This window comes from Sorex araneus, chromosome 3, assembly GCF_027595985.1.
Source record: "Sorex araneus isolate mSorAra2 chromosome 3, mSorAra2.pri, whole genome shotgun sequence".
Classification (NCBI taxonomy): Eukaryota; Metazoa; Chordata; class Mammalia; order Eulipotyphla; family Soricidae; genus Sorex; species Sorex araneus.
Window position 1 is genome coordinate 66,790,783 of NC_073304.1, and position 14,983 is coordinate 66,805,765.

Genomic DNA, 14,983 nt, shown 5'->3' on the forward strand with positions numbered 1-14,983 from the left:
CCTCCATTCCGAAAGCGTAGACGGTTGGCTGAGTGATATATGCTTGCCCAGGCAAAACAGAAGCAACCAATCACATCTGAGTATAAAATAAGCTAGAAATACCTAAAACCAGAAAAGAGACTTTCTACAGAGACTAAGGAAAACTAGCCGACACAATCAGCACTGCCTGCTGTGCATAAACTCAGTCCTCCTTTGGAACAACTATACCTTGGATTATACTTGGTTATAATCCAAGTCTATTCAAGGTTAGGGCTGAACCGAAGGACACTTCCCAGCCTGGTCAGCTAGAGCCTGAAAGGTACAAACACAAATATCCTGGTAGACAGCAGGTCTGCCTGAAGTTACAGATGTAACTGATCCTTATCACGAGCTCCCATATATCCAGTCTCTGAAACACTGATAACACAGTCACAACCAGGAACTAGCAACTGCAAACTCTGGGATCCAGTATTGCTCCATCCACTTGGGAAAACGGTGGATGTAAAAATTTTTGTGACAAGTTCACACTAGCAACTCAGAGCAACCCAACTCAGTGCTACAGTATCTAAGAACATTTTAGCTAGTGTGAATCATAGTGCCACATAAGCCTGCATAAAACTAGACCCTTACCCCCAGCCCTCACATTACATCTGCCACAATGGACAAGTGGAGGAATGAAGAAAAAGGCCTTGAGATGGTCCCCACAGTCAGCTCCCCACCAGCACTCAAGAGTACTGACATGCCTGACAAAAGTAAAGATAGTCACTTCACCAGGAAAGCAATAGAAGAGAACTCCAAAGTATAAGAGAACTTCAGTCAGAAATCACTGAAGAGTGAGCACAATAGCTAAGTGAATTAAAAATGCCACAGAGGGGCCGGAGCGATAGCACAGCGGGTAGGGCGTTTGCCTTGCACGCGGCCGACCCAGGTTCGATCCCCGGCATCCCATATGGTCCCCCAAGCACCGCCAGGAGTAATTCCTGAGTGCAAAGCCAGGAGTAACCCCTGAGCATCGCTGGGTGTGACCCAAAAAGCAAAAAAAAATAAAAATAAAAATAAATAAAATAAAAATGCCACAGAGCAGCTAGGCAGGATGATAGAAACCAAAGAATCTATCAGTGTACTTAGAAACAAGGTATATGACACTCTCAAAAAAGAACACAAGGGGTTTGCCGTGCATGGGGCTGACCCAGGTTAGATCCCTGGTTCCTGTATATTTCCCTGAGCACTGCCATGAGTTAATTTCTGAGTGCAGAGCCAAGAATAGCCCCTGAGCATCACCAAGTGTGACCCAAAATGCTAGTAATATTAATAATGATAGAACAAAAGAACAAGGAAAAATAACTTTAAAATGAAGAAAGCAAGAAAAATTGACAGTTTCAAGACATGTAATTAAAGATCAGGGACCTTCCAGAAGGAGAAACTGGGAAAGAATTGCTGAAAAAGTTGGAGGCAAGAACTTTACAATCTGAGGACTGAGTCATATGCCCAAACTAAGAATGAGAGCCCAAAACAATACCAACCCAAATACAAAACCAAGATATTCTAATTAAAATGGCAAATATCAAAGATACAGAATTCAAAGAGCACAAGAGCTGCTGAAAAACTTTGAACCCCAAAAGACTCAGAGCAGAGGGCTACAGTGATAACACAGTGCAGGGTGCTTGCCTTCCATGCACCCAAACCCACTTTTGATTCCCAGCACCCCATAGAGTCCCCACAAGCCACACCAGGAGTGATTCCTGAGAGCAGAGCCATAAGAAAACCTTGAGCACTGCCAACAAAAACCCCACATGTAATTAGCTATTAATTTCAGAGCAGGCTTCAAAGTAATTGATCCAGAATAAATAAGTTCATTACATGATGAAAAAAAAGGAGTCAATTTCCCAAGAAGATATAACAATCCTTATTGTGTTCGTACCTTATCAATGAATGGAATATTAAATTACGTGAAACAAATAAATGCTAGTAAAATAGACTAGTACTCGAGCAATTCAACGCCCCTCTATTTGAAAACTGAAAACCAGTATGGTCATAGTTGAATTCAATATCATCATCAGTCAACGTCGATCAGGGGTCAGAGACAGAGCCAGTAGAGCACTTGCTCTGTACACGGTGGAACAGGGTTTGATCCTCAGCATCCCACACAGTTCCTGGAGTCCGCCAAGAGTGATTCCTTAATGCAGAGCCAGGAGTAACCCCTGATCATCACACCTGATGTACCCCCAAATTAAATGGATGCAATGGAAATCTGCATACTACTTTCTCCAACAACAGAATATATGTATTTCTCTAGTTTACTTGATATATTCCCTAAGAGAGCACGTTTCACGTGACAAAATAGACCTTAACATATTTAAAAGGGGAAATCATACAAGTCCACTTTCAGAACACAGTGACAAACTAAAAAAAAAAAAAAATCAAAAGAAAACAAATAACTAAAATACTCAGAAATTAAACACAAGACATTAAACCCATAAAAACAAGAAAGCCAAAAATAAGCTTACTCATTCTTTTTTTTAAAAAAAAAAAAATAGAATCACAGCAAGATACACAGTTACAAAGTTGTTCAAGACTGGATTTTCAGTCATAAATGTTCCAACACCTGCTCCCTCATCAATTCGCCAACCCAACTCACTCATTATTTGGAGGGGGGCCTCCCAAGTGTGCTCAAGCAGTTCCAGCTCTCAAGGCCACTCCCAGTGATACCAGCTAGGGTTCAATGCTAGGGTTTAGTGATGGGTTGCTGCTCAAATTCAGTAATGCTGAGGGAAGAGGATATCTCCAGGGCTAAACTTGGTGGTACTTGAGGGTAGTATGCAGCACCAGACAGCAAACTTTGGGTCTTGCATGTACCTGACTTCTAAGAATAAACTGCAATGCAAACTATAGATTTTGTTAGGGGCTGAAGGGATAGTTCAATGGTAGGGCATTTGCCTTCTACGTGGCCGACCAGGGTTTCAATTCCTGGTACCACGTAAAGTCTCTGGAGTCCACCAGAAATGATCCCTGAACACAGAGCCAGATATAGTCCCCAAACCAAAATTAATTAATTAAACTATGGATTTTGAGTGACTATTATGTGTGATTGTAAGTTCAACTAATAAGAGAAGGCAGGGTGCAGTGGGCAGCTGGAAAATCACCCTCAATTTTATTGCCAAGTTAAAACTGTCCTAAAACAGTGTTTATTTTAAATAAAGAAAAAACAATACAAGCTTATACATGTCAATGCAAAAGTGGCAGGGAGAGGACCATGAAATAACGGTGGCCTCCGACTGAATGGACACCGTGGTGGAGGGTGTGGTGCTGGAACACTGTACTCATGAAACCCTATCAAGAACAGTGTTGTAAGTCACAGTATCACAAAAAAAAAAAACCCTCACAAAAACACAAAAACACGGGGTGGGGGGAAGGGAGGAGTGAGAGATGCTGAGGACCTGAGTTCGATTCCCAGCACCCCGTATGGTACACAGAGCCTGCCAAGAATGATCCCTGAGCACCACCAGGTGTGGCCCAACCATCACCCCGCCCCCACTCCCTAGCCCTTCCCCCTAGCAAACCTATGAGCTTAATTATCAACTTAGTTTTTAAGTAAGTTTTTACTTATAAACTAAGTTGATTCTCATTCCCTGCCTACAGGGGCGCCTATACACTTTTAAGGGGGGGTGGGAGCGGGGGACACACCCTGCAATGTTCAGGGCTTACTACTGGTTTGGTGCTGAGAAAACTATATTGGGGGACAGGGACCGAACTGGACTGGCAGCTTTTCAAGAAAAGCACCCTGCCTGCTGTACTACTGCTCAGACCCCGATGCCAACCATTTTTTTCTTCATATACAAACCTTTTCAATTTGGCTCCAAATACTATTTTGGCATCGCAATTCCAAAGTTCAAGGAGATATAATGGACTCAGCTCAAATTCAAAGACCTGCACTAATCCGGACCGGTAAAAAGTATGGTTGGGAGCATATCTGGACTGTAATCCCTTAAGGCCAAGCCTCCACCTACTGGTCCTTTTAGTAACAACACTAAACTATGGGGCAAATTTTTAAAGAGAAGGTAATGGATAAGCTGGTCAGATAATAGAAAAGGAAATGCAAACATTTTTTGTCAGTTGTTGCAGAAGTCACACGCTGAAGTGCTCAGGGACCAGTAGATGAGGCACAGGAAGCTCTCTCTGCTCCACTCCAGGCTGTGCTGAGGAAGGCAAGCAGGATTCCTCTGCTTGTGAGGAATTTGAGGGGTGCAAAGTGTCATTAAAAGTGGGGATTAACCCCAGGGCCCTGCAGTTTGAGCCAGATCCCTGGACCCTTCTATTTTTTTTCTTTCTTCTCCACCATATTTTTTAAATTTAAAATAAAATATAGAAACACTAGTACTTAAATGAGGTTAACTCTCTATTATAGTCTGCCATGGAGGCAGGGGAAGGGTGGGAAAGGAGGGGTATACCCAGGAAATCGGTGGTGGGGAATGTGCACTGGTGGAGGGATGGGTGTTTGATCATTGTGAGATTGTAACCCAAACATGAAAGCTTGTAACTATCTCACAGTGATTCAAAAAGATTAAAAATAAATAAAATGATTCTCTATTATAAAATTAACCTTTAAATTAGAGTGAACACTGAAACAATTGTATAATGAACAACTTTCCCAGGTAAGACGTGTAAGGTAAGTACCCTACCTACGGCACTCTCTATAGCCCCACCCTCTTTTGTTACTGTATCTTTAAGTGCCTCAGTTTCTTTAGCTGGATTTGAAGATAATGAGAAAATAAATATAAATATACATTTACATAAATATATAAAAAGCATTTTAAGATTTTCATTAGTAAATATAATTTTTCCCACTCAAAATGACTTCTGAAACAGGATCTCACTATTTCCCCCTATTTGGGAAATTCACTAACCATACAGTATCATAAAAATCTAAGCCACATATATTTATATCTAAATATATATGTGTATATTTAATATACATATATACAAATATATATATCCCTGCTATCATCTCTGCAGGGATAAAATAAAAACTTTTAAAAACTTTTTTTGTTTTAGCATTAACAAGGCACAATGTTTTGCATTGTTGAAATAACAAACACTCCTTGAATCTTTGTGTAGTTTCAGAGCATAAAGACACTCACTGTTCTCACCATCTACTGGAGATAAAGACAGCACAAGAGAGCTCAGTTTAGTGCTGTGTTTACAACTAAATTGCATAGAGGAAGCAACACAGCTGGAGGAAGTCTTTAGGAAGGTATTTAAAACCCAATAGTCAAAGAAGTCAAAGGGAAATGTTTTTAAGTTACATGGCTAAGCATAAACACAAATAATGGAGAATAGAGCTGAAAAATTACAGTATAGCTAGAAAGTCACAGGTTAAGAAAGAAGTCAGCAAGTAATGATGTTTGGAACTAGGCTGCAAAGGACTTTGTAAAAAGAGAGAGAGAGAGAGAGAGAGAGAGAGAGAATCCTAAAATTTGACTTATATGAGGTAAGCAAGTAATGGGAAGTCATAGATTTGCATAGGGCAACGTTTGGAAGGAGACACTGCAGAGGCAAGGCACTTATAAAGTTTTTTAAAAAATGCATAAACATTGCAATTAAATTTGAGTTTATCAAGTTCTTGACCAATGTTCAAACACTGTAGTTGCGTAAGAATAACCAAACCCCTTAGTCTGCTTTCTTATCTGAAAATAGCACACTGAAATATTATTAGGAAGTTATAATATATATGTGGTTTATACAAAGCTTACTAAATCAATAGGAGCTATGCAACACACTATTCCAAGATTTTCTTTTTTTGCTTTTTGGGTCACACCTGGCAATGCACAGGGGTTACTCCTGGCTCTGCACTCAGGAACCACTCCTGGCGGTGCTCAGGGGACCATATGGGATGCTGGGAATCAAACCCAGGTCGGCCGCGTGCAAGGCAAACACCCTACCCTCTGTGCTATTGCTCCAGCCCCAAGATTTTTAAATGTACTCATTTAATTCTCGAAATAACCCTACAAGCTATCTCCCCATTGAGTTGAAGAGATTGAAGCACAGAAAGGTTAAATATTTTGCCTCCAGTTACAGTTACCAAAGTGGTAGAGATGGAATACAAAGCCAGGCAATCCAGCCACAATTCTATGCACATATGCAATATACCATAAATTCTTCCTCAAGGACTTTAAATTTGTTTTTAAAATGATGACCAAATGTTATAGCCTGGAGTTAAATTTATGGATTCCTCAACCCCTACTTGATTTTTAAGTACAGACACTTGAAACTCAGTAATTTGATAAACTGGGACAAAAACTAAATGAAAGAGTCCAAATAGGGAAAGAGAAAAAAGATCATAGGGCAGACACTTAATTTTGGAAAATCAGCTTTCGTTCGATAAGCATACATAAAATAAGCAGAGGCTGTCTGCAATCTTTAGATAGGCATAGCTAAAAGGTCTGCTGCAGCTTACCAAAAAAAAAAAAAGGCTTCAATTTCTCTCAAGAATCAGAAATATTGAATTTAAATCTTTTTTCTGGCTAAAAATTAAACATAAAGCTCATTAGCGGGGATGAGTCGTCACCCAGAGATGCCAGACCTGGATGAAGAAGTACCTGAATTATTATTAAATCCAAATTTTAAAAAGTGTTCTCTCCAATAAAATATATTCTCTGGAATTAAAATATTAAAGGAAACTGAAAATACCTGTTCGCATGAAACCACACCAAATTAAGTCTGTTTTCAATACACCAAGATAAAAGTTTTCTACACCCCTGAATTCTGACCTATTTGCAATTTCTATTTAAGGCACATTTTAAAAGTATTCCCCCAAATCTGATGATGCTACACGGTTAGACTTTCATATCTGATGTAGTTCATCATCAAAAATAAAACAACCCCGCCCTCCCCGCCCCAGTCCCCCACCACCACCACCAAAAAAAAAACAGCACACCACCAAAGCCCTCGAACAAAGAAAAACGAAGCTGGAAACATCCGAGTAACTTTGCAAAACGACACCGCAATTCCCCTGGGCTGCCTGTGAAAGGAGCGGGTGAAAAGGCAGGTCCGTGGGACCCATTAAAAACCATAGCCCCATTGTTCGCATACTAACACCAGCCGAAGAATCGCCGAGGCGGCGATCAGAGCCCGTGCAAAGGGGTCTCGGGGTGTTTGCGCTCCGGGAACAAGGTCAACCAACCCGTGCAAGGCACGAGAGCCGGCCGGATCCGGGCCATGAATACAAAAGGTGCTCGGGTTTCAGTTTAAATGCCCAGACTGTCACCCGGCTCCCAGCTCCGCGGCTCCGCACAGCCTCCCCCCAGGCCCTCGGAAGGAGGACCTACGCCCCCCGCACCGCGTACCAGACCCGTTTCGAAGCTGTCCCCCTCCCACTCCCCTCTTTTAACAGACGGAGCTTCTCTCACCTGGCACGACGTGGGTCCCACCGACCTGCCTCGCGCGGAGGCCGAAACCTGCTCCCGGGGCTTCCAAGTGCGATGCCCGGCGAGTCACAGGACCTGGCACTCGGGTTCCCGCTCGTCCCCGCTCCGAACCAGCTTCTCTGCGCCCACCGTCCGGGCCGCAGGCCTGGGAGACGCTCCCCAGAGCCCCGACACCGCGCCCCCGCCCCCCAAAAAGAGCCTTCGGGGAGGCTCCTGACACTGGGTCTCCTCCGGAGGTCCCCCCTTGATCTCCCACTCCCCGGAATCCTCTGGTTTCTTTCCGTCCCCCAGCGGCTTACCAAGGCGCGCGGGGCCCGCGGTACCGGCCCGGCCGAGTCCCCCAGCCCTGCTCGCGCTGCGCCGCACGCCACCCTCGAGCGGACCCATCCAACGGTCCACACGATTCAAATCCGCCACTTCCGCCCCCAACCCGGAAGGAACGCACGGGCCCCGCCCCCCGGCGCCGCCGGGACGCCGCAGCCGGGATGCGCCGGTGTATTTTCCTCGTGGTGCCCGCAAGGCTCTCCCCGTTTCTGGAGGGGAAAACGAGACGTTGCTGCCGTGGCCGGGCTTTGGAAGGGATCGGGAGAAGGAATAGAGCCAGCCAGGATGGGTGGACCTCCTCCACCCCTCCTTGTGCCCTCCCCGAAATCTCACCCACCGCCAGCAGCAGACAGGCACCTCCAGACCCCGACTGCGGAGTGTTCTAGGCTGCCTCGGCTTTCCCCTTGAGATATCGCTCATCTTTTTAAAGTTTAAAATGATGAGACAATCCTTCTTTAAGGCGACCTCGCCCATAACCTGGGAGCTTCCCAGCCTTTCTTTCTTTCCCTAAATAAAGTTGTGTGTCCTTAAGAAATAAATTTAAGACGTGGAACTGTTCGTTGAGATTACTTAAGTTTACCAGAGTACAGCGCGCTCTTCTGCTCGAGACAAAAGGCCGGGGGGTGGGGGTGGGGGTTACCAATCCCCCTAAATTCCGACTGCGGTTTGAAAACAAGTGGGACCGGGACGCGCCAGGACGTGTTTGGAAACGGCGGATCTCTCAGTCCCGCCCTCGTTAGAGCTGGTATTAGACGAACTGGGAGATCCCTGAGCCAGAATCTTCTTACTTCTAGACTCCCCCGACGCACAGTGAAGGCTGGACCAGAGCATCTCTGGCCTCTGGGGCACCGGTCGGGAGCATAAAGAAAGGACTAAGCAGAGTGGCAGGGAAAGGGCACAAAGCCACTCCTACCTTCCTCTTGGCACGAGATACCAGCCTCCGACCCACTCACTGGCACTAAGCAAAAGAGATCCCCGTAAACCCGGACTACAGGGTGCCCAAAAGGCGCTTGCGTTTCTAGGGATTTCTCTTGCAGAGGATCCGATGAGGGGTCGGATTAAAGCTGTGCTATGATTGCTTTACTTCTAACGGTGGGAAAGAAAGAACCTATTAAAATATGGCTTTGACATACTTTAATACGTTTTTGAGAGATAACATCAACCTGAAGAGCCTTGCAAGTTCGAGCGAGGAATGGGAATCAAAAGATTCACTTTTTGAAACCAGTTGGAAAATTAAACATACAACCGTATTTTACTTTTTCAACACTGCTTTTAAGAGCGGATTGCTACCACAATATAGATGGGCAATAGACTCAGGTTTAGTTAAATATATAAAGCTGCAATAGCCGGCCCGTTCATTTACTGATTCATTCAACAATTGCATCGCAATAGTCTATGTCATTTGTGATATGCTTTGTATTATTTAATGTCCTAGATTTCTGCTGTTATCCCCATTACTTTATTTCTGCAATTATTGATACCTTCCATTAAGTTTTAATCACAAATAGAAATTAAATTCTCAACTTTATGAAAACATTGCACCCAAATTACCCTTGGAAAGATTTCAAAATCATAAAGTACTATATGTTTTATTTTGTTTTGCACCCAAATTACCCTTGGAAAGATTTCAAAATCATAAAGTACTATATGTTTTATTTTGTTAGAGATATATCTATAATACAACTCCATAAGGTTTTGTTTTCTTAGCTCGTTTTTTCTCTAAATTTCCCATAGTCATGTTTATTAGAACCCTTAATTTCTTCTGCCAAAATATTGTCATTGGCATCAATCAGACCACTTAGATTAATTTCTCATCAGTGGAGGGCTCCTAAATCAACGGAGCTTTTTTCTTATGAGATTAGCCAGGCTCACTTGTACAAATTACACAGTACTGGTGTTTAGTGAGTGAACTATCAGGTTTTTGGTACTATTTAAGGAGCTATTTGTTTTTTCTCTCAGAGCAAGTATAGGTGTATTTAAATCAGATTCAAGTAATACTTCAGCATTTTTAATGAACAAAGAAAAAGTTTCATAAACTTTTTCAAAAAAGAAAATATTAATTACTGGTCATATTTAAATCTTACAAATACGAATATCAGAGTTCTGATAGCTAATCTTCTTGAAAATTTTGTGAATGCATTGATGTAACTACTAGTAAAAGCTGCAAAAACTGAATAAAAATAAATTTTTAGTTTCAGATAACACCTCAATAATCTGAACTAGCTGAGAAAAAAAATCTAATGTACTTGAATTGTAGCTAATATTGCCTTCTATCTTCTCTTTTTATCTCTCCCTTTTCCCCAACCCTTTATGTAATGTAAAACTAAACAGAAATGTACTTGGGATCAGTAGTCATCAGCTCATATGTGAGTCAATACACAATACTTTGGCAGAAGAGTTACTTGAATTTACTTTGAAAGGTTCTTATCTTAACCAGCAATGCTATCATGTGCAACCAAATGCCAAAAACAAAGTTCTTAGAAATAAACTTTAAGAAAAGGTATAGGACCTATTATTTTCTAAAATGCATGAAAGTGTAAGTGATTCAACATTTGCATATGGAAGATGAATGTGATTATTAAGGCATTTTAGGAAAAAAGCTAGCAGAGACCCGTTGTTTTACTATAGCAAAATTTACATCAAAGCCACTATGATAAAAAAAAAAATACAAGTGGGGGTGCTGGAGCAATAGTACAGCGGGTAGGGCGTTTGCCTTGCACGCGGCCTGACCCAGGTTCGATTCCCAGCATCCCATATGGTCTCCCGAGCACCGCCAGGAGTGAGTCCTGAGTGATTGAGCCAGGAGTAACCCCTGTGCATCGATGGGTGTGACCCAAAAACCAAAAAACTAAAATTAAAAAAAAATACAAGTGGATTTTTTTAAGTATTATTAAAAATGCAATAATACTTCCAGAAAATCCTGGTTTCTTACTGCATGCTTGCATATACTTTTACATTTAGTACACCTTGAACCAATACACGCTATTTATCTCAACTGTCATTGACAGGAATTGACTCCTCCCATAGATTAGCTATATTGAATTTCTCATAACCCTTTTGTCTTTTATCTGAGCCCCATTTTCTTGACCCTCAAGATGTAAATACTTGACCTATATTTTTGGTAGATCTTGCTTTCCTACCCCCCATCCATTCTTTTTTAAGCTGGGGGGAAGCTCATACCCAGTGGATGCTCAGGGTCTATTACTGGCTCTTTGTCCAGGGATCATGGGATCATTTCTGGCATGCTCCAGGGGACCATATGGAGTGCCAGTGATTAAACCCGGGTCAGCAATATGGAAGACAAGTGCCCTATCCACTGTACTATCTCTCTGGCCCCAATGCTTTCCCATACTTATACCTATATACGACCTTGATCCTCTGTCCATGTTGAGGATCAATTTTTAGTTTTCTGCCCTTAAGGTTGTTCATCAAGGGCTAGGGATGTGACCCAGTGGTAAAGCGTATGCTTTGCTTTCCCATGCACACAAACATAACATTCATTAATTCCTTGACTAATTTTTTTGCCTATATCCAAGGTCACCTCCCCAATATGCTCCACTGAGTAGTAACAATTCTTGATAATTCAAACTAAAACTTTATATAATAGGGAGTGGACTAAATCATTATGATAAATTTTTTTTGCTATTCAGAATCCTAGGAGTCATACTGTAAGAAGTGTATTCCAAAAGACCATTCAAAAAAAGTCTAATCAGAGACCTGGTCAAGGAAATCAAGTTGGCATGATTCTGCTTTCAGAAACTCTGCCAATATATTGTAACTAATAGAAAAATCCCATTTAGCTTTTTCTCAGCAATTTTTCCCCTGTTTTGGGGTCACACTCAGCAATGCTCAGGGATCACTCCTGATAGGCCTGGGGATCATATGAGATGCTGAAGATCAAACCCAGTTTGGCTGTGCGCAAGACAAGCATTTTATCCTCTGTATTCTTGCTCCAACTCCTGTACTCAGCAATTCTTCAGATCAGTACTACCTAATACAAATGCCAACCATATATGTAGTTTTCAATTTCTAGTAACCAGATTAGAAAATTACAAATGATGGGCAAAATTGAAATTACATTTTATTTTGCTCAATAGTCCTAAAATATTATTTTTATATGTAATTAAGATAATAATTACTAACCAGATATTTTACTTTTCTAAGGTACTCATTGAAATAGTCATGTATTTTCTACTTCCAATTTATCTCAATTTGAACCAGTATATTTCAAGAGTTTATTCATTTGCTGATAGTGGCCACATGTTTAGAATGTGCAGTGCCCTAAGTTCAATCTCTGGCAACACATACCCGGATCACCGTACCCTCACCCAGTACAGCCAAGCCTGGTACACACTACTGTGAATCTGTCCTTTCCCCCCACCTCACTTTCTCTCACCTCTTTTCTTCTCTGTCCTCTCTCTCATAATCAGTCTTTTTATCTTGGGAGGGGGGCACCCTCAGGGGAGCTTAAGTTCTCTCCTGGTGGAGCATGGGGTACATGCCAAAGATCAAACCCGAATTGGCCTTGTACAAGGCAAGCAACCTATAGAACTGGAATGATCAGAACTTTCTCAGAATATAAACTGTCAGGGAATTCTATTCCCAAAGTTCTGTTTCACTAGCCTCTTACAAACATTTCAAAGTATTACAGAGAAGAGATCACTTCCCCAGTTAACTTAACTATCTTAACAATTTCTACATTACTCATGATATTATTGCTTCCATATTTACTTTCGCTTTTTTTTTTAACTTTCTTCTTTAAAAGATGTTTTCCTTACTGTCTAGGTTCATTCTCCTAGTCTGTTCCATAGATTTTCCTGTTCTCAGCAATACTGAAATGTTTGAAATACTCTTGCTATGCCTCGTATAGACACAAATGCTGAAGAGTTTTTATTTTATAGTTTTATAAACAGGTTTATAAACAAATCAGCCCACTTAATTGATTGCCTCTTATATAAAAGTCATAATAAAATATTATGTGTAAAATAAGTGTATGACTCCACCAGTCAGTATTTTCAAAACCTGAGTATGTTGGCATTCCAGTATCTAGTATGTTGCCCTTTCCTGAATGGAGATTTCTCTGTGAACCTTAAAATGTTCCTTCTGACCAGTCTTTATAGATCACTTTGGGAATCTGAATAAAAATATATTTAGAAAAAGTAGGATGCTGTTTGCTAACAGTTCTTTTCCCCACATCTTATTCACATGAATGTTTTGATTTAAAGTTTTAACTTAACAATGGTTCAGTATCTTTTAAAGTCAGACACACCACCTCCTGGCAGCAGGAAGCACCACCCAAAACAGCAATTTCAGGTCCCTGTTTCAGGGTTGGTGGGATAATAAGCAGGTACATTAACAGCAGTGCTTTGGAATGATAACTGTTCCTGCTGGGTAACTGCACGATTTTAGCAAGAAAGCCTCCAAGTTTGCTTGTAGCCAACATGAGACATGAAACATGTCTCGATGCAGGTCAGAGGTATGCTGTGTTTACTTAGCATTGTTTACTTGGCCAGGTTGCTGTTTCAAACAATTGGTTGTCTGGATTTTTTTTTTTTAATTGCTGTTTTTGTGTTTACATAGAAATCAGAGCCTCTTTCCAGTTAAGCTTTACTCTAAACGCTGTCACACACACATTTCTAATGCCACCCAGAATGAATCAAGTAATGAACAACATGTTTGAACTGAACCTTAAATTCTTGGATACAGTTGCTGGCAATCAAAACTGTTTCTGTTTATTTTGCGTACTTTGATTTTTTAATACCTCCCAGAATACTCTAAGAAAATAACTACTCAAGTGAACTGATAAGGCATTTCTGTTATAATGAAGCTGATTCTCACCTGTATGCTTTTATGGGGGTAGAAGAACTTCTAATTCTCACCAAGGTCACAGAATTACCATATATGAAGCAGGTATCTATTTACCTGATGTTTGATTTGGATACATTTTTTGTTCTTTGGTTTTCACTCATTAATTTTTACTTCTTTATTGAGATAACATTTGTATAACACTATGTTACAATACTATATATGTATAGATTATATACATATATATGTATGTGTAAGCTACTATCTCTACAAATGTTACCATATCAAACACACCACCAAAGTACCAGTAACATCCTTCTCCCAACATTTAACCTCAGTTTGGTTGTCTATTAGAAATCTAAATGTGAGAAATATCTTTCTCCTGAGCATTATCCCCTTCAGATCTACCCATATTGTTGACCATGGCAAGATTTGTGTGTGTGTGTGTGATTGAGTAGCATCCATTGTGTATCTATATCAATAATATTATCCAATTATTCATAATTAGGTACATGGTTTGTTTCCATATCTTGACTATTGTAAATAACACGGCAATAAGCATAAGAATGCATATGTTAGATCCCAACGTGCTAGCTACCTCTGAGATTTGGGGGCACCCATCTGTGCTCACCCTAACTTCCTCCTAGCCTTAACTGTATCTCTCATAACTTGTGGGAAAGTGGGCTCTGACTCTGACAATGTAACCATATCTTGTTCCTCTTGCATCTCTTCAGGATTCAGGCAATGCTTTGTTTTACTACAAATTGTAGTTAATCTTGTAAGCTCTTAATTGACACACTGAAATGTAGTTTAAAAGTATAAATGTGTTTGTAGTCTATGTTGAGGGTTTGAGGCTTCCACCCTCTGTGCAGTATACATTGAGGATGGACAAAGTTTTTTGTTTGTTTCTCTTTTGTTTTGTTTTGTTTAGGGGTCACACCCAGAAATGCTCAGGAGTTACTCCTGGCTCTGCTCTCAGGAATTACTTCTGGCAGTGCTCAGGGTACCAAAAGGAATGCTGAACCCTAGTTGGCCATATGTAAAGCAAATGCCCCACCCACTGTACTCAGGTTCCAGAAAAAGTAGAGCTTCTTGTCCATCTCTCCTACTTGGCATCAGATTCGGGTACAACACATATATCAACCCACATATTCTTTTATATTTTGAAGAATCTCCATGCTGTTTTCCATAGATGCTCGATCATTCTACATTCCCACCAAAGTTGTATGAGCATTGCTTTATCTCTACAGCCTTGCCAAGTATTTGTTTCTGGCCTTTTTTTTTTCTTAATTTATAGACAATCCTAATTGAAGTTTATAACTATTGTGGTTTTAATCTTCACTTTCCTGATTATACCAACATTTTTTTTCCATGTTCCCATAGGCCTTCTGGATATCTTTGGTTTTAGGGTCACACATAGCAGTGATCAGGACTTACCCCTGGTTCTGTGC

General features: G+C 41.0%; 1 protein-coding gene across 4 annotated transcripts in view; it reads right to left on the reverse strand.

Moving 5' to 3' along the window:
* The window catches only part of G2E3 (G2/M-phase specific E3 ubiquitin protein ligase), a 61,458-nt gene extending 53,647 nt beyond the window's left edge, over positions 1-7,811 (reverse strand). For 2 of the 4 annotated variants that reach the window (XM_055133724.1, XM_055133725.1), the window contains exon 1: positions 7,703-7,811. In XM_055133724.1, the coding sequence (XP_054989699.1) occupies positions 7,703-7,790 (88 nt within the window). In that variant the 5' untranslated portion in view covers positions 7,791-7,811. Of the gene's footprint in view, positions 1-7,385; positions 7,665-7,702 lie in introns of those variants that run through there. The other 2 variants (XM_055133726.1, XM_004617791.2) reach the window with 2 other exon arrangements.
* Positions 7,812-14,983: the final 7,172 nt, after the last annotated feature.